The sequence below is a fragment of the Hippopotamus amphibius genome, chromosome 6, assembly GCF_030028045.1.
Source record: "Hippopotamus amphibius kiboko isolate mHipAmp2 chromosome 6, mHipAmp2.hap2, whole genome shotgun sequence".
Taxonomy (NCBI): Eukaryota; Metazoa; Chordata; class Mammalia; order Artiodactyla; family Hippopotamidae; genus Hippopotamus; species Hippopotamus amphibius.
In genome coordinates, this window is record NC_080191.1 from 115,923,529 (window position 1) to 115,948,102 (window position 24,574).

Below are 24,574 nucleotides of genomic sequence, written 5' to 3' on the forward strand. Positions count from 1 at the left end.
ATTTGTAGCTATTCAAATCACATATTTTATTACTAGGACGAAATACATGGTGTCATTCATTTTGGAGGAGCAGCTAATGCTTCAAGAAAAGCTTTGAAAAACATTCTATTTAGAAACAATTTTGTCTGCAGCCAATGCAGTGTGTCTTTTTGGGTTGCCTTTTCTCCTAGCCCTTTTCTCTGTTCTGTGTGCCATTTGCATGACAAGTAAGACCGTCCTCTCCAAAAACTCACCTGTTCCCACAGCCGGTTTCCCACCTAAAGTTCTAATTCTCTGTATGTTGCATCATAATCCTTAGCATGGTAATAAATTACAGTGTCACCATCAAATTGTGGCTTCTGGAAAGAAATAAGCAGCAGGGCCAGATGAGCTCTCTCAGAAGATGGAGAGACTGTTTTCATGCAAATTCCTGGCATCCTAGGGAACTAGGAACAGCCTTTTTATTATATAGGCTCAGTTGCAATCCAGCAGCCAGAAGCCATTTCCACTGGCTGTTAGAAGCCGGTAACACTCAGAGAAAGATAACCTTCTCGGCAGAAACTTCTTTTTCTTCTTGCCTGATATAGGTCTTATCTGGAAAAATCACTTTGCTGATTAGGTTGTGCAAAATGGGTCAGTGTACTTTCAGAGTGCTTTTAAATACAGACATTCATTCTAAAATACCTTCTTAATTTAACACTTAGAATCATGTTAGATCTCTGGGTCCAAAGCACTGGACAGTGACTGGGGAGCAGGAGGAAGGCGTGTCACTCTCATGCACCCTGAGGGCAGGGCCACCTGTGTCTGCACTGTCTACGGAGGGCTGCACAGAGCCAAGGCTGGACCGCCACACGGTCAGGATGGTCGCTGCTTCAAGCGGAGCGTTCAACCTGCCACTCCAGAGGGCCACTTGCTGTATGTGATGTAAACTTCATCCCTGTTCACCGTCCATTTCCCTTGGCCCATAGATATACCTGACAGAAACTTTGATGAAGCCAGCTCATTGCCTTTTCCCCACCATTTTAAGATCTTTTGAGGTTCAGTGCGGTGACAGCCACCCCTTCCCTCACCGTGGCAGGCATTGCCCATCAGTCATGGCAGCATTCCTCGCTGAGCCCAGATGAAGGCTCAGAATCCTTCTCAACCCAGCCATTAACAATGACCAGAGTTGGTGTACGAGATGGGACATCACTCAACGCGTGACTTATGCTGGAGGGATCTATGCCAGTGATTCTTAAAGTATAGGAACCACACTGGGAATTTGTTAGAAATGTAAGTTCTCAAAGCTAATCCCAGAACTAGTACATTGGAAAGTCCAGGTTGGGGCCCTGTGATGTGTGTTTTAACAAGGCTTCCAGGAGACTGTGATGCACACTCAAATTTGAGAACCACAGCTGCAGGCCAGTGCTTGCGACTAATGACGTCTCGTTAGAATCACCTGAAGCATGTTAAACCTTACCAATGCTTGGGCACCACTCCCAGAGATTTTGTAGAAATTAGAACACTCATTGTCATTTAATAATAATAATAATAACCTTCCCCAGAGTGCTCCCAATGGATAACAGAGCTTGAGAAGCACACGCTAGGTTTTCTGGGTATGCCAAGAAAAGGGATATTGACATGGCTTTCCGCTAGTGTTGTGCAGTGAAGATGCAGTTAGCCAGGCCTGGAGTGGCCACCAGTGTCTATGGACACTGCTGGTCGAGTGAGGGTGGGTTTTCCAGTAAGTAGGAGTAGTGATGTGGCTCCAGCATCATCCTCAGAGCTGCCTTCTGACCGTTGTCCTCATCACCACATCAGGAGAAATGCCAAGGATCTGTCCCTTGAAGCCCTCCCCCCTCAACACGCACACACAGCACTCACATTGCTAGGCAGAGGGCAGTCCTTCAAGGAGTAGACTAGCTGGGTCTGATCAACAGCACTGAGGAAATATTACAGAGGACCCTGTGGTTTATCTGCTGGGCTTCCACCTAAAGGTTAGAGGTTTCCCTCACCCCCAAATCCCACTACCCCCCCAATAGTAGCCCATGGTGGATCTGCCACCTGGAAATGTAACAACAGTATTTTTAAACTAGTGCCTGATAAAATGGTATATACTCAATGTATTCACTTCCTAGGGTTCTTATAACAAAGTACCACAAACTGGGTGACTTTAAACAGCAGGAATTTTTTCTCTCCTAGTTCTGGAGGCTAGAAGTCCAAAATCAAGGTGTTGGCTGGGTCATGCTCCCTCCAAAGGATCCAGGGAGGAGTCTGGTCCTTGTTTCTCTCCATGTTTCTGGTGGTTGCTGACAGTCTTTGCAGTTCCTTGGCTTGTAGATGCATTGCTGCCATCACTGCCTCCTTCTTCACTTGGCATTCTCTCCTACGTGTCTGTGTCTTCACATGGCCTTCCTGTAAGGACATCAGTGACTGGATTTAGGGCCCATTCTAATCCAGTATGACATCATCTTTTATTTTATGTTACCGAGCGAAGGGCTCGCTGCCTGACATGCATAGAAGCCCATACAGTGGAACCAGCATTTGAGAAAAGGCTTTATTGTGAGGTCGACTGGCAAGGAGACAGTACGCAAGGCTCTCACATCTGTCTCCCTGATCCAGGGTTGTTAGGGGAGGAGGGTTGGTTTGTGGAAGCACTGGTGGGGCAGGTTTTGATTGGAGGGCTTTGGAACTTGGCCATTTATGGTAAGGTATGGTAAAGGGGCTTCAGCAGCGGTATTCGTGGACAGCGAACCCTTAGCTTCTGAAAGGGTTCGGGCATTCAGGTTCCTGTCCTGTCCTGGTCCTTTGGTTCTCTGGGGTGGAGAAACTTTGGTTCCAGGTGTTACTTGAGATGAAAAATTTCTCTTCTGTGAATGCTTCAGCTGCATGATTTGCAGTTTTGTTCTGTTGTCTCTGAAAAACAACTCAGTATCTTGTTAGAAACAGAATAGGGACAGTTTGGGGCTGGTTCTGCAGTTACAGTTACATCCCCAAAGACCAGATTTCCAAATAAGGTCGCATATACTGGTACAGGATGTTAGGAGTTGAACATATCTTTTTGGGGCACAGTTCAAAGTCACAACACTCAATAAATTCTTGTTTAATGGTAACAATAATATATTAAGTAGTTTACATATATATCATGTAGGATCTTCAAAACAACCCCAATATGTTTTCTATGTTATCAACCTATTCTAGAGTAGGCATTATGAAATTCAGGGCCATTGCGTGATGGTCTCTGTCATAAATCTATCACTTCAAGGGGATTCCTCATGTGGCCTGATTCCAGCGATTCCATGATCACGGTGCTCGATATTCATCAGTGTCTGGATTCCTGGTATATCCCCGCTGAGACTTCACACATGATGGGGGAGAAAAGCACTGTAGCAATGCCCAGACACACAGAAGCATTACCCTTATAGGCATCTCTAAGATAAACAGCTAGCAAGGGAAACCAGTCCTATGCTCAGACGTTAGCCTGGAAAACTCCACAATTGGATGGGTTGTAGACTCAAAGCTATCTAATGTGTGCTTATCGAGTGTCACTGTAGCAAGGCAGTGAGCTGTCTGGATGGCACTGGGGTATCCATCGCTCCTTGAGAGTGCTGTTGAGTCTCATCACTGCAAGGTTCCCTGCAGGGTGCCGAGCAGAGTAGGTGCTGCATAGGTGCTTGTTGCAGGCTGGCTGAGGCTGAGGGGCTAAAGTACCTCTACACTGAAACCTTCTACCTGTTAGCAACACTCCTGGTGGCAGGTGTGGATGTGTGTTATCAGCAGGTGCCCCTGAAGATGACTGGGTTAAAATTAATCTTCTGCCAGACATCGTCTCCTAGTTTATCAAATTACACACACACACACACAAACACACACACACACGAAATCTTTATAGTTTGTCTCATGCCTGAATTAAGGCATGATTATTCTGAAACAAACTTTTGGAGAGGTGAGACTTTTGAGGAATGCCAAGCTTTAACTGGAAGGCCAGTGTATGAAGTACACTAATGATGGTAAGGTGCCCCCTCTTCCTCTTCCCCTCTCCCTCCCCTACACCCCAACAGTGACTCCCGGTGCAGCTCTGGGGGAACCTGGTCCCTGCAGAATGCAGACCTGTGCCTTCAGCATCCTTGGGGGCATCGAGTCATCCAGTGCTTGGAGGAACCCGCGCAGGGGACAATGCTCTCTTCCAGCCCAGTGTCAGTGCCTCTTGCCCACGTGGTGAAGATTCCCTCCAGTGAGCCTCAGCTGTTTTCCACCCCCTGAGAATTCTTCCCTCATGCTCCCTCTCATCCAAAGGAGCAAACCACGCCTTCCTTAAGCCCCTCCCTCATGCCTGTTGGCAAGAACCGAGACCCTCGGAGCACTTTGCAGTCACAGGGGTATCTCGGCCTTGGACTTTCTGGTCCAGACTTCTCTTCCAGCAGGAGGACCTCCCTCACCTGGCGACTGCAACACCATCCCACTTCCTTTTCTCCCAGGCCCCTGCATGGGGCTGGTCACCATCATCTACATTAACAGATTTCCTTTCACGTAATTGAAGACGGGTTAAATAACCATCACCATAATTACCTCTGAGCGTCAGAAGGCGATGCTGATGACATGATGTTTGAAAAGCTGAGAGGAAACTCTAAAACTTCCAGGAAGGAAAGCACCCATCCCTGTGCTCCCCTGGCTGCCTCGGAGGTCAGCGTTCCCTGCTTTCTTGGCGGAGGGCCGGTCGTGACAAGCTGTCACCTGCCTGTCCTGGGCCGCTCTCCTCAAAGGCTCTGCCACCTGCTGGGATGGAGGCGGGGTGGTGACAGGCCAAACTCCGTGTTCAGTGAGGCCCAACAGCGCAAGGTGGCAGGAGGGCTGAGGCACCTCACCAGCGGGCCTGGCCCTGCCACTTGACATGCAGGAGGGAGAGCACAACAGCTGTCACCGGCAGCCCCTGGGGTCTGCTTCCAACTCGGCAGAGAGGACACCTTCAGACTCCTGAATCGCCTCTTTGAAATTCAGAAGAATCACATTTTCCGTCTCCCCTCCCCTCTCTCTGACACAAACAGGCACACAAAAGATAAGCCCTAACTCTCTTTTACCCTCAGACGCACACAGCCAAGTTTTCTCTCTGTCTCTCTGTCATACGCACTGGGAAGTGCTCACTCACAGTCTCATTCCCTCTCTCTCTCTCTCTCTCTCTCTCACACACACACACACACACACACACACACACACCAATTAAACTCCTCCTCTCTCCTTCCTCATGGTAACCCAGGTGTATTGAAAGACCAGAAACCCCTCTCCTCTAGGGGAGCTGCAGGCCCTCTCCAGGTGTGGCAACACCCCCTCCCCTAATGCGGACACACAGCATGGAGTCCCGGAGCTGTCAGACACCAGCCTCAGGTGTTTGACACTGGCTCAGGTTCACTGGCTGAATTTTCTCCTCTCTTCTCAGCCATGGTACCTAGCAGATAACACCAGTAAATTCATTCACGTTTTGGGGAATGGTGAGAACAGAGCATCCTGTTGCCTCAGCAGCCCAAGCCTGCCCTCCAGGCATATGTCACGTGGCTGGCATTTGAGCTGAAGACGTCTCCCACCACAAAAGCCTGCCATCATCCTGGGGGAAATCAGGGCAGTCTTCTTTGCAAAAAGCTGGATGTGTGCCTGGGGAGGTCGGGGCCAGACTGCCTTTATTCCTCCCAGGCCAGGGGTAGGAAACCAGATAAAAATACACTTTGCAGTTTGCTCCCTTTTCTCTCATTCGTGCTCGGATTAGCCACTTATACATCTTTAAGGTATTTTTGCTAAAGTCCAACACGTATCTCTGGTGATCTGAACAGATCGCGAGAATGGTCAGTACAAAAATAGCCTCCTTCCGCAGAGGCAGGAGGCAGATGAGAAGGGGAGGGAGGGGAGAGGGAGCTGCAGGTCGCACGCGTTATGGAGGCAGAGTCCAGGCATCGCAAGGGGCCCTGGGAGTGATGTCTGGTATTGGGTGTGAAGAATTTAAAATGAGGATCATATTTACTCTAGAGAACGGTGAACTCGCCTCCCGTAGGTGGCCTCAGTGCCCTGCAGAGCTGCCCTGCTCTCTGCTCCCCTGTCTTTATTTCCCGGGTCAGGATTCCTGCATTGCTGGCAGTTACCTTCCTCTCTGTTACCCCTGCATCTGCACATGCTCCTCCCTGCCTGCACGTCCCTCCTCCCCACACTCTGCCTGATTAACCTGTTACCACGTGTATAGCGTGGACCCTCTATGCCAGGCCCTGTCCCAGCACTAGATGGACAGTAACCTACATATCCTCATGGCAACCCGACTATGTACGGTGCGATCCTTACCCCCACTGTGGCAATGAGAAACAGAGGCACAGAGAGGTTAGGTAACTTGCCCTAGGTCACGCAGGTGGAAAGAGACGGTACTGGTATCCACATCTGGCCAAAGGCTCCAGGAAACTGCCCCTCTGACTGCTCCTGGCCATCTTCCCTGACCCCTTTCTGTGTCAGGGAGTCTCCTCTGGTTCTCAGAACACCCTGTATCCCCGCCGGCCTCACCCTCATCACTTTCTATCTTATTAACAATACTTATCAAGTTTCTGTTTCCTTGTCTTCCTCCCCATGCCTGCACAGCTTGAGGGCAGCTCAGCTGGCAGGCTCAGCTCTGGGACTCCAGCTCCTCAGCAAGGGTCTGGCACAAAGCAGTGCTCCTTGCCTGTTGGTTGACAGGGCACCTGTATGAATTAGGTAAACAAAACAGTCCAGGGTCTGGCAGACAAACCGAGGGGCCAAGCAGAGAGCCAAGTTGGAAACTCCCAGGGTGGGATTGGAGGGCAAGATGGAGAAACAAACCTAAGAGTGGCCCTTTAGAAAAATGTGTCTGCAGCTCTGGATACTGAGCTGCACAGAAGGGCAGGGGAAGAGCCGGCATCGATCAGCACTGGGCTCGGTCAACCCAGTGCCGCCAGGGCTGCCTGCAGGCTGCAGAGTGAGGAAAACCTGTCCCCCAGGGCTGGAGTGCAAGGCAAGCGGGGCGGAGGGGCTCTGCAGCATGGTCCTGTAGTCGGGGGTGTCCCAGGAGGTATTGCCCATCAATATCTTCCTCTTTTCCTTGTTTTGCTTCCTCTGACCCAAGTGTCGTGACACATACACACTGTGGGACAGCAGAGCTTCGCCTCCCTGTCACAGCTCACGTGGTTGATCTCATGCAGTATCATGTGGTAGTGCTTTTTGCCAGTTTCACTCACTCCTCCCACTCACAGTGAGGTTAGAACCAGGATGTAGGGAACTGGGGGTAAATGCAGCCACAGGCCCAGCTGCCGCCTCTCTCATGGTGCAATGTGCCCATATGTGGTGTGAGACAGCCGGCCCAGCCCCGCAGGTCCCTCTGCCCTGGGGCACTGCTGTCCTAATACGAGAGATGTAGGGGCAGAGGTGGAAGGAGGCATGTGCCCAGTTTATTCTCACCTGCCTTCAACGAGGATCCCAACCGTTGGGCTGACCAAGCTTCTTCTTCCCCCAGGGAGGCAAGATCCCCGTGAGATGGACGGCTCCAGAGGCCATCGCTTACCGCAAGTTCACATCTGCCAGCGATGTCTGGAGCTACGGGATCGTCATGTGGGAAGTCATGTCATTTGGAGAGAGACCCTATTGGGATATGTCCAACCAAGATGTGAGTGTCAGCGGCTCCTGGCTGCTACAACCCCTACCCCAGGGGTCCCACAGGCCATGGCATGCCAAGCCCACCTATCTGTTTTCTGCTTGGGGCCTCAGAACCTGAACGTGAAGTGTCTGGGGCAGGGGATACAGGGCCCCTTTGCACCAACGTTTGAACAAATTAAAGAGCCCAGCATGGAGATGTGATGTCCCCATGACCTCAAAGACTGTAAGGGTGCCCAGGCCAACCCAGGAGGCAATGGGCTGGTTCTGAATGGCCGGGAACCATGAATAGATCAGGCCCAAAGTTAATCAGGGGATTCTACCCCGCTGCAGCGCTCCATCACCACATGTAAAGGAAGGTAAGCAGTGCTGGTTGCAGGATGGGCCTGGCTTCCAGGCTGCTCTGCTCTGACAGATGTGCTGTGTCAAGCCAGCTGCAGCTTCTGTCTGGGACTCACACCTCGCAGCTTTAGAGAGGAATTAATTGCAAAGGCCCTTCTTTCCCGAGAATCCACTCTTCCGGGAGCCCGTGTCACCTGTCAGTGAAGGAGGTGCTGAGCGGCAGTGCCAAAGCTGGTCAGCTCCAGACAGGGCTTGGGAGGGGACCTGTCTGAGAGGAGGTCAGCAACACCCCTCCAGGCTACCCACAAGGGACAGCAGAAAAGGAAAGAGAAGGGCCATCTGAGAGGCTTTAAGCAGAGGCATTTTGGGGGTATTCCACATGGGACCCTTTGCTCCACAATTACTAAAAGGTGGGTAGACTTCTGAGGATGATTTGCTTTGATAAGGTCTCAGTCAAGATCGTACTTGGATTCCCCCCCTCCTCCTTTGTGTTCTGAGTACACGCCCTCCCCTTGGGGCTGAGAGGATCACAGTTTGCAACACCTGATACCTCTCTTCTCTGCTTGCTCTTTCCATCATCTTGGGGAGCAGCTAGTATCTTTCCCAACTTCCAAGCAAGAAGAGGCAGGGCTAGCCCAGTCCAAATGGGGAAACCAGCCGTCCCGAAAGCACCTCCGTAGTGGATGGGCTCTTAGGCACTGGTAAACTGGAGAAGTCCGCCCCCAGCCAGCCCTCTCTCTAGCCAGACATTCAGAACCATGGCTGTAGCTCAGAAGGTTGAGAAAGATGGCGACCTAGGAGCCCAGAAAACACTTTCCAATGAGACAGTAGAGGAGCTGGGTGCTGCCATGCCAGTGCCTCCTGTTCTGGCTTCCGCCCAGAGCAGGTGAAATGGCTGCATCCTCAACCAGGTCCTGCTGCCAACCATGTGTGGCGTCTAGATCTGCTCTTATCTCTGATTATCCATGCTTTGCCGCTGCTCCTGTAGCACGTCGAATTGGTAAGTGTTGGAATTGATGCTGGGGCTGCTTTCATGAAATCAACTGCACCCTGGTTCCGTCCATACTGTCAGCTAGATGAGCAATAAATGTTAGCCAGGAGAAGCAGACCCATTCTGTCCTGCCCAGAGACTGTAATCCGATTAAGAACAGTTCGGCACACGTGGAGTGGATTATGAAACTCTCTGACAGGCAAGATTTGACATTCAAGATGTTCTCAGCGAATGCATTCACCTCTGCTGAAAACAAATGGAGTTTCTGATATTAGAGTTGCAAAATTCCCAAATCATTCATTCAGTGAACACTCAGGGTATGCTGACGGTGACTAAGCATTGTGCTAGCCAGCTCTGTTCTTCGGGGGTTTACAGCCCAGTGGCAGATACACAGGGCTGTGGGAACATTTTGGGGGGAGGTAAGGAAGGTTTCCAGATATTTGACGCTTGAGCCGGGCCTCAAAGGGAATAAGAACATCTGCAAAATAGCAGTTGATTCTAATTTTGTTGTATTTCTCCAAAATAAAGCCCCTCAGCATTGTCGCAAGTACCATTCCGCTCTCTGTGGAAGGCGGAGGGTGACTTTTGCCCATTCGGAAGGCATCTTCTGACCTGGCCTGGGAGAGAACCAGAAGGGGCTCCCAGTGGCTCGGGCTGTAGCCCGACTCATCAGAAACCACTGAGGTGGTGGCAGTAAAGGATTTCACAGATGACAATTGAAAGGTTTTAAGAAAGAGAATTGCAGAGGCAAGTCGGAGTGCTGGTAATTGGGCTTCCGGAGCCCAGGAAGGTCTTTGAACATGTACAGAGAGTTTGTCAGCCAGAGAGAGAACTTGGAAGTTCTACGGCTTGGATCTGATTGACAGAGATAATGAGAGTGGCAGTGTCTGTGGAGAGGAGCTGCGGTTTTATTGAAACATCAGAGCTCACCTTAACCCCCTCTGCCCTGGATCCTCCACTGCTCTGAGAGCCTCCACTTCACTCTCCGCATGGAAGGTCGAGGAAACCCGCCCACCGCCCAACTCACTGATGAAAAGTGCACGTGTGGGGGCAGACAGGAGCCCTGCTGGAGAACAGGAACACAAGCGGAGGGGCCCTGCTCCTTTCCCGGAGGAGCTGCAGCCCTGGTCCCCTGGTTCAGACCACCTGCCCCTGGTCCCCACCCAACCCCCGCACCTGCCATCTCAGGGTACAGGTGAGCAATGGCAGCCCTCAGTCCACCCCATTGCTGCAGACGATTCGAAGCAAATCAGCCCTGTGCCGTGACAGCTGCTGAGACTGGTTCTCATCGCCACACTCACCGTCACCTTCTCTCTGGAAACCCCATCTGATCTCATTTCAATCTCCAATCTTTCAGTGACCATTTTTCTCATCCTGTCGTGGACCAAGGGAAGGGGCCCAGGGCTCACTCTGATTTTCAATTCAGCTCAGCAGGACACCCTCTGCCCCCAAGCTTGGGCCGTATCTTTCCTCACAATTCAGATGCAGTTATTGGTGTTTGGACTGAACGTGTTTCTCCTGCCTCCCCCTCGTTTTCTTCACACCTGCCAGCGAGGTAGGCGTGATAGCAAGTGATCCCAAAGCCCCATTAGAGGACCACGATTACTTTTTATTTTATTAATGATGCTTTAATTTGATTATAAGTACACAGAAAATTTAGAAAGCACCCAGATCCTTAAAAATGAGAATAAAAATCTCCAAAAGCATAGTGCTTCAGAGAAAGACTTGAGTAGATAAATGTTGCCTGTACACCAATTAATGACCTGATACTTTTTCTTTGGGGTGGAGGGTAAAGCTTTTAATTTTTTCATATGTGCAAGAAGCATTAATGCTCCCAGAGTTATCTACTCTAGTAATAACAACAAAGTTATCTGAAAGACATAGCAAATAGGAATTCCCTGGCAGTCCAGTGGTTAGGACTCCACACTTTTGCACTTTCACTCCCAAAGGCATGGGTTCACTCCCTGGTCAGGGAACTAAGATACCTTAAGCCATGAAGTGTGGCCAAACATAAAAAAAAGACTTCCCTCGTGGTACAGTGGTTAAAAATCTGCCTGCCAATGCAGGGGACACGGGTTCCATCAATCCCTGGTCCAGGACGATCCCACATGCTGCAGAGCAACTAAGCCCGTGTGTCACAATTATTGAGCCCGCATGCTGCAGCTACTGAAGCCTGTATGCCTAGAGCCCATGCTCCAGAACAAGAGAAGCCACCAAACTGAGAAACCCATGCACTGCAACAAAGAGTAACCCCCACTCGCCACAACTAGAGAAAGCCCGTGAGTAGCAATGAAGACCCAACATAGCCAAAAAGAAAGAAAGAAAAGAAATAGCAAATGGAATATGTGCCATTTTGTAAACAAGAGCGTGGGAGGGTTCCTCTATCCTCTATCCTGAAAGGTGAGATACAGAGAGGGAGGTGGCATTTACCAAGTCCCCACTACGTGCTTGGTGCTTTTCTGAACTCCATCTTCCTGGACCTCCAGATGGCTGGCAGCAGAACAACAACCCTCTTTGCAGAGAAGACCTCCACTGTAATAGGTGTGGCTGCAGTGACAGCCTCCATGTGATGATGGGATTCTTTCTACTACTCACGTGTGGTGCTCAATGCACATCGCCTCATTGTGTCATTTAATCCTTCTAACACCCCCATCTGTGCAGTTTCAGGAAGTCAAGTGACTCTCCCACGTTTCTGGAGCTCATAAGAAATGGAACCAGGCTTTGAACCCAGACCTCCAAGGTCTATGCCCCTAATGGCAATGCCATACCATCATCAACACAGCTCATGGGGCTGCGCTTCTGCAGACCTGCAGGGAGGAATCAGTGACTCTTTGGTGTCGTCTTAAAAAGAAAGCACATCAAACAAACAGAGGAAACATAAAAACAAACACCAGGACGGTCTTCCAAAAACTCCAATGAGGCGGCCTGCAGAGTAGGCAAGGGAAAAGCTGCTTAGCGGCATCCAGTCTAAAGCTCACAGACAGCAAAGTCAGCGTGTGCCTGGGTCTGCAGTCTCTTGAGGCTCTGCCAGGAGTGCTTAGGTCAGCTCAGCTCTGAGCTCAGCTCTGAGCTGTGCCCCCGCAGAAGGGCTCTGCCTCCAGTGCTCCTTCCTCTTATGGGCAGATGGGAGAGGTAGCTTGTCAGGGGGGGACATTAGCATTTGGAAATCTGGCCATCAAATAATTTGAGCAGCGATGCCAGCAGTTTAGGGGAACACGAGCAGCCCTGCACTGGGAGACTTTGGGGGCCCCAACCCTCCACAGAAGTTGAATTTGGACACCAAGTCCTCCTTCTGGTCCCACCCAGCTTGTCCTTAGGCAACCCAGAAAGAGCTCGTGGGGCCATTCAGTAGGTAATCCCACTTGTCCCCATGGTGAGTGGGGACTGTGACAGAGCCCCTCCATCTGGCTGCCTGTTAGGGGCTAGAAAGGGTCCACTTTTGGGACTTCCCTGGTGGTGCAGTGGTTAAGAATCTGCCTGCCAGTGCAGGGGACACAGGTTCGATACCTGGTCCGGATGATTCCACAGGCAGCAGAGCAACTAAGCCCGTGAGCCACAACTACTGAGCCCATGTGCCACAACTACTGAAGCCCATGTGCCTAGAACCTGTGCTCTGCAACAAGAAAAGCCACCACAGTGAGAAGCCTGCACACACCACGGCAAAGAGTAGCCCCTGCTCGCCACAATTAGAGAAAGCCCACACGCAGCAGTGAAGACCCAATGTAGGCCCCCAAATTAATTAATTAATAAATAAATTAATTAATTAATTAATAAGACAGGGTCCACTTTATAAGCCCAGTCACTTGTCCACATGGATTCCTTGGTTTAGCTCCATAACCCTGTTTCCTACCATGAAGACATCAAACAGCTGCCAGGACTGTTCTCTGGGCTGAGATTACTGAGGCATCCCCACAGAGCCCAGGAAGAGTGGGCTTCAAGGTATTCCAAACTTCAACTCAGATACCCGAGCGATTTTCCCCAGCTCTGTCCCTTACTAGCTGCATGCCCTCAGGCAAATGACTTCCCTGCCTGTGCATCCATTCCCTCATGGGGAAAATAGGGCTAAAGTACCCTCCTCAGAGGATAACAGGTAATTTGATTGACAGCAGTCTGGCTGAGATAAACATTTGTTGGTGGTATAACATATAATTCAAAAGTGCATGTTCGCAGTCTCTGGTTTTTTATAAAGTGATCATATCGGTGTGGTTTGTATGCGTGTTTGCTTTTCTGCCACATTGAATAGAAAGAATAATACACCTTGATTATCTCTAATGACTTCTGGTTATTATATTATCTCATGCCCCATCTCATGCCCTGTATATTATGCATAGAATTTGTAAAAATATAAACTGATTGAGAATATTCACTTTCTGACCAGTTTACAAAGTAAAAGAAAAGAAGAATAATCAGTGGAAATGAATCTGACATTTTTTAAAGTAGAGGCAAAAACACCTGAAAATCCCCGAACCCCAAATTATTTCCTATGGTGTTAAAGGTGCTTTAACTGTTTATATTAATGTAAAATCAATGCCTAATTATTATAGAAAATAAACATACAAAGAAACAAAAAGAAAGATACAAAGGGCATTCATGTTTCTACCTGCCCAGAGGCAACAACCGCAGTTACCTCCATGGTATATAGATCCTTCCAAAGACTTTTGTATGCATGTGTGTAATTATTAGTTTTTGTTTTGTTTTGATTCTTTTTTTTTTTTTGCAAAGGCAAGATTATACCATACCTGCACTTACGCAGCCTGTTCTTTTGCCTAATATTACAATGTGAGTATATTTCCATCTCAATAGGTACCTTTTTGCAACATCTTAAGGCCTATGTTGTATTCCGAGCCTTCCATTGTGTTATGAGTGTTCCGTAATAAATTTATATGTTTAGCACCGGGTCATTTACAATGATTCTTGCTATTTCAAAAAGCACGGAGCAGGCATAATTGATTTAAATGAATTGGAAATTAAGAAGTAAAGGGTGAAAAACACAACAATCTGAAAAACAGAAAAAGTGCTTAAAGATCCTACAAATCTTTGCAAAATTAGCCCCTGGAGTCTGTGAAAATTAACAAAACCTGATGGGAAATATTCGCGTTGAATCACCTTGTTATTTCCACTGCTGTCATTGTACTGAGCCAATTTGTTTAACTAAATTATCTTCAACCCAGTTCCTGTTGCTGCCTCATGAAGATTAAGGCAGATAATGCCTAGGAGGCATCAAGGGGGTCCCTGACATGGAGTAGGTTCTCATCAAATTGTGATCCCTTCTCTCCCTTTCTCTTCCCGTAGCGGTGAATGGATGAGGTCACCTTGGGCTTTGGTGGGTGTCCTTTGCAAACAGTGGGTTCACTACGTTTCCCATGGGCCATTTGTTTCATCTGTTTCATTGTGCTACCAGCTTCCAGTAAGGCAGAACTGGGCCCGACATCCTCTCAAAGGAGATGCTCAAGCCATTCTTCAGTAAACGTTTACAGCCATCTAGTGTGTGTCAGGCCCGGTGCCAGGTGCTGGGGACACAAAGGCACCATATGATGTGGGCCCTGCTTTCTGGGAACTCACAGTCTAGGGGGAAAAGCCAAGTACGTGTAAAATCTCTTACAGTGGGAGGTATAGAAGCACAGAATGAAGGCACCTGGGGCAAGGAGGCTCCACCCTCAGAGGCTAATTTGTGAATGACTGGCTGGTGGCTCGTCACCAGTCATACCCGTTCCCATGTGTGTCATTGCAGGTCATTAATGCCATTGAGCAGGACTACCGGCTGCCCCCACCCATGGACTGCCCAGCTGCTCTACACCAGCTCATGCTGGACTGTTGGCAGAAGGACCGTAACAGCCGGCCCCGATTTGCAGAGATTGTCAATACCCTGGACAAGATGATCCGGAACCCGGCAAGTCTCAAGACTGTGGCAACCATCACCGCCGTGTGAGTCTAGTGGACAGTGTGGTTCCTAGGAGTGGGTGGCCTCATAGTCAGGCAGGGTCCAGAGCAAGGCGGCTAGGCTTCGTTCTACTGAGAGCAAGGGGGAGGCGGCTGAGCTTATCCATGGATGGAAGAAGTTCCAAGACTCTTCCCTTCCTTTTTCTCTTCTATCTCTCTGAAATATTCCCTGTCTCCAGCATGGGCTATAGACAGATGTTAAGATACCTGTCTGGGTCTCTACCTTCCACTGGCCTCAGATGGGCTGGACACCAGGCTCTGTAGTGGTTGAGTGTATCTGATCTGACTGGTATGAGACCCCACTTCTGGGCAATCTTGTTTCCAGGAGGCACCCTTTCAATTAACCACGCCAGTGCACAAGGCAGATGGAGCTGCAGACTTGGAACCTCGGCCAACTTGTTAACAGGTTAACGCCCTGAGTGCTGTGGGACAAAGAAATTCAGAGCAATTGGATTTGTTACGAGCAAGTGCGCAGAACTGTCAGCTACTGTCAGCCACTGTCAGCTGTACGTCAGTCATCTACATTTGTAGCGTTAACTCATTTATTAATTCATCCTTTCAACCAGAGTTTTCGGGTGCTTATGTGCTCAGCACTGTGCCCTTGCTGGACGTATAGAATGAGCAAGATAGACATGCCCTCGTGGAATTTAGAATCATTTAGGAGCAGCAAATATTAATCAGATGAGTGCCAGAGAAATGCAAAATGAGGCTCCACTGGCCAGTGCAGCAGGGAAGCACATGAAGCTTGGAGAGCAGACACCTTGGTCTGGCATCAGGGAGACGCCCCGATGCTGTTTTTTCAGTTGAGAGCTGAAGGCTGAGGATGCATGAACTGAATGGAAGGAAGATGGGAGTAGAGGGTCAGGGCTCCAGGCCAAGGGTGCAGCATGTGCAGAGGCCCGAGTGTGGGAAGTACAGGGCTGGCATGTTGGGAGTGCAGTTTGTGAGGGGATCAGGTGGGGACTGAGGCTGGTGAGGTGGACAAGGGCCAGACCCTCAGAGCCTTTAGGCTCTGCTAAGGCTTCTGAGCTTGGTTTTCAGAGCAGGGTCACCCACTGAAGGGTTTGACATGAATCAGTGTCGGGATGACAGTTATTGTCACGATCACATATGCATTTTTTAAAATTTTATTTATTTATTTATTTATTTATTTATTTATTTTATTGGCACGTTGGGTCTTTGTTGCTGCTCATGGGCTTTCTGTAGTTGCGGAGAATGGGGGCTACTCTTCATTTCAGTGCAAAGCTTTCTTATTGCAGTGGCTTCTCTTGTTGCAGAGCACGGGCTCTAGGCGTGCAGGCTTCAGTAGTTGCAGTGCGTGGGCTCAGAAGTTGTGGCTCACGGGCTTAGTTGCTCCCAAGCATGTGGGATCTTCCCGGCCCAGGGCTCGAACCTGTGTCCCCTGCATTGGCAGGCGGCTTTTTAACCACTGTGCCACCAGGGAAGCCCCCACATATGCTTTTTTTAAAGAGCACCAGGCTGCAGCATGGACCTGACCTTGAGGGGAGCATGAAGACAGCCTTGGTAGGAGGACGTGGCAGTAACCATGGTAGAGACGATAGCATCTTAAATCAGGCTAATGGCATGGAAAGAAGTGGATAAGTTTGAGAGATTTTGAAGGTCAAATCTTTATGACTTGGTGAAGGTTTGGGAGTGGGTGCTGAAGGTGAGGGTGATGTGAAGATGACACCCCGATTTCTGGACTGGGTACCTGGGTGGGGGCATCTGCTTTGAGAACATGCCAGAAAAGGTCAGTGTTCCATTTATTTCAATTAGCTGAGGACGGAACCAGGAGAAAATAAATGTTACCAATAGTTGTGGGGAAGTTGTAGTGAACTTTATATATGTGTAAAAGGACTATATCTTTGGTTGGTGAAGCTCTTAGATTTTAGTTCACAAAGGAGCTGTGGTCCTTCTCTTCCCTTCAGACTGCACGCTGTGTCAGTCTGCCCATCTGGGCTGACTGGCATGGGACAGAGCCCAGAGGCAGGGGAACTGGCCACCTGGCCTTGAGAAGCCACGCCAGCTCAGGGTTGTGTAGGGAAGGAGGGGTCAGCCTGGGTTTCCTGAATAATCCTCATCCCACCAGGAATGCTGAACCTCCATGAAATCTGCCATCCGCCCAGAGCGTGGCTCTGTCCACACACCCCTGCAGCTGTGGGATCACCTGCTCACCTCTGTCTTGCAGGCCTTCCCAGCCCCTGCTCGACCGCTCCATCCCAGACTTCACGGCCTTTACCACCGTGGATGACTGGCTAGGTGCCATCAAAATGGTGCAGTACAGGGACAGCTTCCTCACCGCTGGCTTCACCTCCCTCCAGCTGGTCACCCAGATGACATCAGAGTAAGTGATGGGAATCGCCTCTGTGTGGCACATGGGTGGGGGTCAAGGCTCCCTCCCTGCTATCACCTGTGGTGCGAGTCCTGCCTCCTGGCCTCATCCTCAGGGCTAGAACCGAGCCTGGCAGGGAAGCGCCTTGGAAAGATGGGGGGGTGGGGCAGGGAGGCCCAGATCTATTCTGGGTCCCAAATGAGAGTTCTTCAAAGTCACAGCCATATGTCATTTGCCTAATCACTGAGAGTCTCTCCTCCGTTTAAGTTTTTAAACTCAGCGTATCAAAGAGAGCATCCAGATGGAAAGAACACAGGCAGCCAGCACTTTAAACAACATAGCAGGAAGAGGCAGAGCACTGATTCAGCAGGAGCCTGTCTTCGTACTTATATAGCATTTGTAAATAAGCAGACGTTTCCATCCCCCACAAATTATTTTCCAGTCTGCAACCCCCACAGGAGTGTGGAAGAATACAGAAACTAAAATTATTCAAATAAGATAAGAACCAGAAAGGGTCTTAAAGACCCATGTAGTCCATCATTTCCCCAAGAATGTTCTGAGCAGCAGCCGATCTGGGAAATGTTAATAGGTTCTCCTTGGAAAAAAGGTCCCATGGTCAAATAAATTTGGGAAACACTGAGCACTTTATCACTCTCTTGGAGATTCACTCCACATCTTAGCATTGTAAAGGCCATGAGAAATCCTGAAATAAAGAAACCCGTGTAAAATTATGAAATATCATGGAAGCATATTTCAGAGGGGTGGGGTTTTGTGGACCTGCAGGTTGGGAAGTCTCTATCTAGTTCCACCCCTTCCATTCAGCGATTCAGAAAGGAGGTGATGTTAGTGCCTGAAGACTCGGCCACCAGGAGTGACACAGGGGGACCTGAAGCCTGCTTTCCTGACTGCCGGGGCCACATGTTTCAGCCCGTCCACCCAGGGCCACACGGGGCCTTATTTTGCTGCACACACACGGAGTCACCTGGGAGTGTTTTAACTACTGATGCCTGATTCCCACACCCAGACCTTCTGATTCATTTGGTACCTGGTGAGACCCGGGCATCAGGATGTAAACACTCCCCAGGTGATTCTAATGTGCAGCCAAGTTCGGGAACCACTGGACTAGAGTGGGCAAGTGTCGAATTTTGAACAGACACACACACACACACATACACCCCAGCAGGGACTTCGCCAGCTGCCCAGCTGCAGCATGTACTGACAGCACCAGGGTTAATGGCCTGTGATACACATGTCTCCTGGTAGAGCATAGGTCAGTCCGCCGGGCACTTGACAAACAGTTATCGATCACCTGTTCTGCGTCAGGCGCAGTGCTGGGTGCTGGTATTCCCTGCTGTGGTGGACCAGTTGCTGAGTCCCAGGGGAGAGGTGGGGGTCATCCATCCTAAGCAGTTGAGTGCCAGGGGGATGGCTTATTGACACTCTGCCTTCTGTCCCTAACTCCTGTGCTGCAGTCAATCTTCCTAGAGTCCAGCTTCATGTCTCTCAGGTTTATTCTTGCCTGAGGTGATGGAACCTCCACTTTCTCCCAGAAAATAGCTTGGATGTGCATCTAGCCTTGGATCCGTTTCTTCAAACCTGAGTTCACTTCCTGGCGTTGCCTAAAAAACATCCTTACCATTATGAATTATCGTCAGACGCCGAAAAATAACAATCTAAGCCCTTCCCAGTGGAAAACCAGCTTCCCCATCACACAAAGCTGAAAAGGATGCCAGGGTTCAGGAGTGGAGTAGGTGTCCGGGAAGGCAGGGCTGCGCCCGCTTTTCTGCTCAGTCTCGGGGCTGAGTAAAGGGACCGTCATCACCTAATCCCCCACTAACTGAAGGAGTCAAATGGAGTAATTCCCTCAGTCTGGGAATAGCCACGTGAAAAAGAGCTAGGGGAAAAATAAAAGGAAAGTGAAACTGAAAATTAAGGGATTTAGTTCAAAGTGAAAAATGTCCACACACTATTGGAGCAATTTCGTTTGCTACTTGAGAGATAAAAGGCGGAAAAAGAACACGTGTAACTAAATAAAGTAGATTGTGGGACAATTTGTGAATTCAAAATCCAAGCATACCTCTCAAAGTGTTTGCTGAAAAGACGTGGGCAATTTGACAATCTAGACCAGCTGCAGCCAGTGGGGGACTGACCACCAGCTGAAAGCAGGGGTCGGGAGGGCCCAGGCATTGTGGACAGGGGTGCAGCACAGCGCCCTCTTCATGGGTCTCGTGCACAGTGCACAGACCAATCTGCTCAGCTGGGGTAGGGGTGTCTGCAGGGAATACAGGCAGCACGTGGGAAGAATTCTGAGAGCAGCGCTACAGGGTGGCTGAGAGCCAGGCCATCCTGAATGTGAAGCCCAGCTCGTCCACTCCTCACCTGCTGTGTGACCTTGAGCATGTTACTTAACTTCTCTGAGCCCTGCTTGCCTTGTCTATAAATGTGCAGATAATAATAGTGCCCACTTCATTGGTTTGTGGTGAGAGGTAAGTGGAATAGTACATACAAGGCACTTGGTCTGTGTCTGCCTGCAGGACACACATGAGAAATGATGGCTGGTAAATGATTATCATTGACTGCTTTTACAAAATGCTTCCATAGGTATGAAGGAGTTAGTATATGGCACATGGGAAGCTCTCGAGTAATGTAATATTATTAACTAAAGGAAGATGCATGGGTCTTCCCAAAGTCAAATATAAGCCATGAACTTGTTCACATTAAGACCCACAGCTCAAAGATGAATCCAGTCCAAATCCCTATCCTAAACATCTTCCTTGGATTCCTGCTTGGGCAGATATTTGAAAGTTATTTTGAGATCACCCTTCTTAAAAATTCATGACATTAAAATTCAAACGGAGGCAGAAAATGGAAACTCAGGGGAAAACATCAGAAAGCCAGGCAAGCCCCACAACTTTTCAATCACAGTGGGCAATCACTAATTTAAACAGAAACCTCACAGAATAACCGAAGCCCCATACAGTATGTGCTTGCAGTGTTTTTTTTTTTTTTAAAAAGAGCAAAATTCTAGTCCACTTAGGGTCACGAACACAGTGAAGGGCTATTCCAGAACCCACAGGTAAGGAACAGGGCACAGCACTTCCACAGTCATCTAAGCTGGATGGGGCATTGGAGGTGTGGGCCACTGCTTGGAGAAAGTGAGATTGAGCAATGGAATAGCTAGTTAGGTGTTTGCCAGACTCAGGTAAACTTGGGCGCATTGGCTATTAAACACTTTATTTGCCTTCCCCACTGTTCTCAGGAGCTTGCCTTCTGTGATGAATTTTGATCTGTGAAAGGCACTAATGTGCCTTCTTTTGTGGCTTTTTCCCTTCTAGAGACCTCCTGAGAATAGGGGTCACCTTGGCAGGTCATCAGAAGAAGATCCTGAACAGCATTCTGTCTATGAGGGTCCAGATGAGTCAGTCACCAACAGCAATGGCCTGAGAACTCTCATTTTCTATGGGGAGGAGAGGAAGGAAAAGGACCAGGCTCAAGGGGGAACCAGAGGTTGACCACTGTGGAATGTCCTGGAGGGACTGGCTTCTCAGCTGAGAAATGCATTGTCATCAATGAAGAATAATCTGGACCTATTCCTAATAGGCAACCTTCGTTTCTCAGTGACAGACGCAGGTTTAAGATGCTGTGGGAAACCAAATATGTAAGAATAAAAATACACAAAGGTGATGTTCGATGAAGTGAAGACTAAACAGTATGCATCGGGGGGCACCAAGAGTGAACTCAGCTCCCACCCTGGGTGTGCCTGAGTCATCCGACTACAAGAAGAAAGGGAAGGAGGTCGAAGGAAGAAACAGAAGCAGATTCCCATTTTCTTCCTCACCAATGACGTTCTTTTCTTTTCTCCTTTTGTCCTCCTCCCCAAGAGTCCTCTCCCTTCCCCCACATCCATCTCCCTTTGCTCATGACTCGTGTAGGGAAGTTTCTTCAAACAAACCCCAGCTCCTGAGTCTCCAGATGTTCTGTCAGTTGCCAAAGGACCTTGCTGACCACTGCATGGGGGATCCAACCAATTCAATTAATGTCTTCATATTGAAGAAGAGATGTACCTTCAATTGAAAACCTTGTTTTTCTTTTGTTTGCATTTTCTGCAAAAAGGAAAAAGAAACCACAAATTGGAAAAAAACATAAAAAAAGAAAAACCTGTTTCCGTGTGCAGGGGCACGCCTATGTATGTCTGCGTTACAAAATGACCGCTTGTTCGTAACAGATGCAAACAAGAAAGAACTGGGAAGTCTTTGTCCCTGGGAGGTCCAAAGGGGCCAGAGCATGTTGTGGGTCTGGCTTTCTGGTTGGCCCCATTGGCCTATTGGCTCAATGGCAAGAGAAGGTAGGGAGAAAAATAAAATGAAAAGGGAAAAAAATTCCAGAGAGCTTGCAAATTCAGACAGGAAACAGGTGAGTGGTTTGAATTGGATGCAGTGCGGGCCATTCGAGAATGATACTGACTGATTCATTATTCTTGGTGACATCTGAAGAGAAGGAGAAGGAAGGTGTTTCTGGAGAATGTTCTTCCACATCCCTGGAATCTACAATTCAAGGTGGCGAGGGCAAGTCTTTCTTCCCTCGTCTGGAGACTGGCTTGAGCCGTGTGGCATCCGAGGAATGTTTCAGATGTGTCTGTGTTTCTCTGCATTCCTTCCTGTACCTCATTGTTCAATTCAACTTTTGTAAATTCCACCTAACATTTAAATATTTTTAATTTCTCCTTTTACCTTAATCTCCTTGCTAATTTTATCTGTCTGATTAAAATGAGCAGAAGCATGTCTGGGTTTACATAGAATGGTGTCAGCGTGTGTGTTCCCAGAGGCCAGCGGGTCCCTCCCCACATGATGGGAGACTCCTTAATAACTGCTCTTCCTCCCCTAACAGGGGAAGGAGGGAAATGCATCCTGGACCCTGGGATGCCTGAGAAGCAGAGTATGTGAGAATCACCCTCACGGGCATGACCCACAGGAAGAACTAAATAAATAAGAGGCTCTGAAGCCTCAAACATGTGGCGTAAGAAGTCACTGGCAGATAAATGTAAACAATCACCAATCACACAGATCTACCCTGAATTCAGTTTACAGGCTGCACTTGAGAAGTTAGCCTCCAGGCCAGATTTGGAAAGGCCACTGAAGACTATTCCAGGCTGCTTCCTTGTGGGGTCTGTGAATGTGCAGTTGGCAGCGGGGGTGTGAGGCAGCGAAAGAAGCTAAGTTTCCCACATTTTCAAACGTATTTAAGGTGAGATGAGCCTTTTTCCCTATTCCCAGGTAACTTTGTACTTGGAGAGGGCCTTACCTTCTGAGACCCTTTCAAAGAGTCTCGTAGGCCTGGGGGCACAGCTCTGATGCAGGGAGCCCCATCTTAAAGCCCCACCCTTTGCTTAGTGGGCTGGGAGAAGACGGACAGAACTGTCTCAGCAGATTGGCATAGGGCTGCGAAGGGCCCCCATCCAGCCGCAGAGCAGGTAGAAAACGTCCCTTATTGATAGCTTACCAATTCCATGCACAATTTGCTAATTACCCCAAAGACTTTACAAGCCTAGGCAATTCGGCTAATCTACTCTCAATTTTCCACAGGAATGAATTTTAATTTGTCACCAAATTCCTCAGGCAGCCTCCTGAACCCGAAATCCCCACTGTGCCTCCACCAAGTCCAGCCCACCTCCTGGATGTGGACAAAGCAAGGTCAAGGTGAAGGTCATGTCATGCCCTTTGGTTCGTTTTGTCTATAACATCCCACAAAAGAGAGAAAGAGAAAGAACCCAACGTACACAAGGGAAAAGCGTGAGGGGTCAGCAGAGCCAAGGCCTGGGCACCTCGAGGCCAGTGGGACACGGGCCCTCCGTGCAGGTGCCCAGCACGGCTTCACAGGCCAAGCTCGCCCGCATCCACAGCCCAAAAGGCAGTGTCTCTCCGGTGAGTGGAACCCCGTGCACTCCCTCTGAGCATGGGCAGGTCACTAACCTCTCTGACCTCGGTGTCCTCAGGTGCATAGTCAGCTGCTGGTAACTGCCTCAGAGGAAGCCCAGCTAACACTCCAGGGCAGGCTCTCCATGCCAGGCACGTTTCTAAGGACTTTACCTGTATTAACTCTCAGCAGGTGCTTCACTGTCCCCTGTTTTCAGGTGAGGAAACTGAAAGACAAAGGCCTTTCTTAGGTCACACCATGGTGGAGCCAGGCTGTGGCCGAGGCTCTGTGACTCTGTGCCCTCCATTCTAGCAACCTCACCCCTGAGTCTGCATCAGCATCTCCTGGAGGGAGTGTTAAATAAAACACACTTCTCTGGGCTCCCTCTCTGAGATTCAGTAGATCTCCAGAGGGGAACCCAAGAATGTGCCTTTCTCACAAGTTGCCAGGTGGTGCTGATGCTACTGGTCTGGGGACCACACTTTGAGAACCACTGCAGTGCACGAACCTACCTTCTTAACAATTGGTGATAATAGACATAAAGCCCTTGACCCAGGACCATAGGCACCAAGGTTCTTGAGCTACCCAGGAAGAGGGGAATGAACTCTCACACTCTTGGGCGGGAGGGATGGGAGAGGCTGGTCTCCTGCACAAGACGTCTGCACACAGCAGCACTTTGGCACCAGGGGACTTTACTCACACCATCAAAAAAGCTCCGGGAGAGAAGACTAGAGGCAGCAAGACCCCAGTCCTCTGAATTTCGGTGAGACAGGCTGCCTCATCTGGCAGAGAATTAATTCTAATTCAAATCTTTTCTTAAAAACACACTGTGCGCAGTGGTCAGTGGCCTGGGGCCTTGGGAGGCAGGCGAAAGAAGTGGAATCTATAGCCACGCTGTGCAGCCCAGGGTGTGGCTCCCAGGGGAGCCACCTGCAGCCACCAAGAGTCACGGGGGTGGAGGACAACATAGGAGGCAGGTGGGAGATGCTTAATTAATGTTCCTGGGTCAGAGGTTCCAGAAATGGAGGTGATTTGTGGAAAAGCCTTGGAGTTTATGACTCACCTCCTTGTGTCCCCTCCCTGCCCCTCTTGAAGATAGGAATGAAGGATAAAAAGGAGATAAATCTGCAGACACGTGCTTATTGCATCATCTGAAAATCACCGAAGTTCTTAGATGTCGAACAGGTACACATACTACTGAGATCATATGCCTCCTTCCGCCTTCCCATACCCTTCCCCCAAGTTATGTGTAGAACCAAGTCACTGGGCTCACACTGAGGACCCCTAGGATAATTTAAATCCAACGAGGATTAGAAGTTACCTTTGACCATCCATTTGTGAAGAACAGAAACTAGTGAGCATTGAGGACTAGGACTCCAAGAGTATTAGGGGGCAGGCACGGTGAGACAGGCAGGAAGGTGAGAATCTACAAAGCATCAGTTAACAAAGATGGTAACGGCTAT

General features: G+C 49.2%; 1 protein-coding gene across 1 annotated transcript in view; it reads left to right on the forward strand.

Annotated features, from left to right (window-relative positions):
• Positions 1-21,779, forward strand: part of EPHB1 (EPH receptor B1) — a 429,883-nt gene extending 408,104 nt beyond the window's left edge. The window contains exons 13-16 of the mRNA XM_057738466.1: positions 7,457-7,606; positions 14,658-14,851; positions 17,055-17,210; positions 20,534-21,779. Of these exons, the coding sequence (XP_057594449.1) occupies positions 7,457-7,606; positions 14,658-14,851; positions 17,055-17,210; positions 20,534-20,642 (609 nt within the window). The 3' untranslated portion in view covers positions 20,643-21,779. The remainder of the gene's footprint in view (positions 1-7,456; positions 7,607-14,657; positions 14,852-17,054; positions 17,211-20,533) is intronic.
• Positions 21,780-24,574: the final 2,795 nt, after the last annotated feature.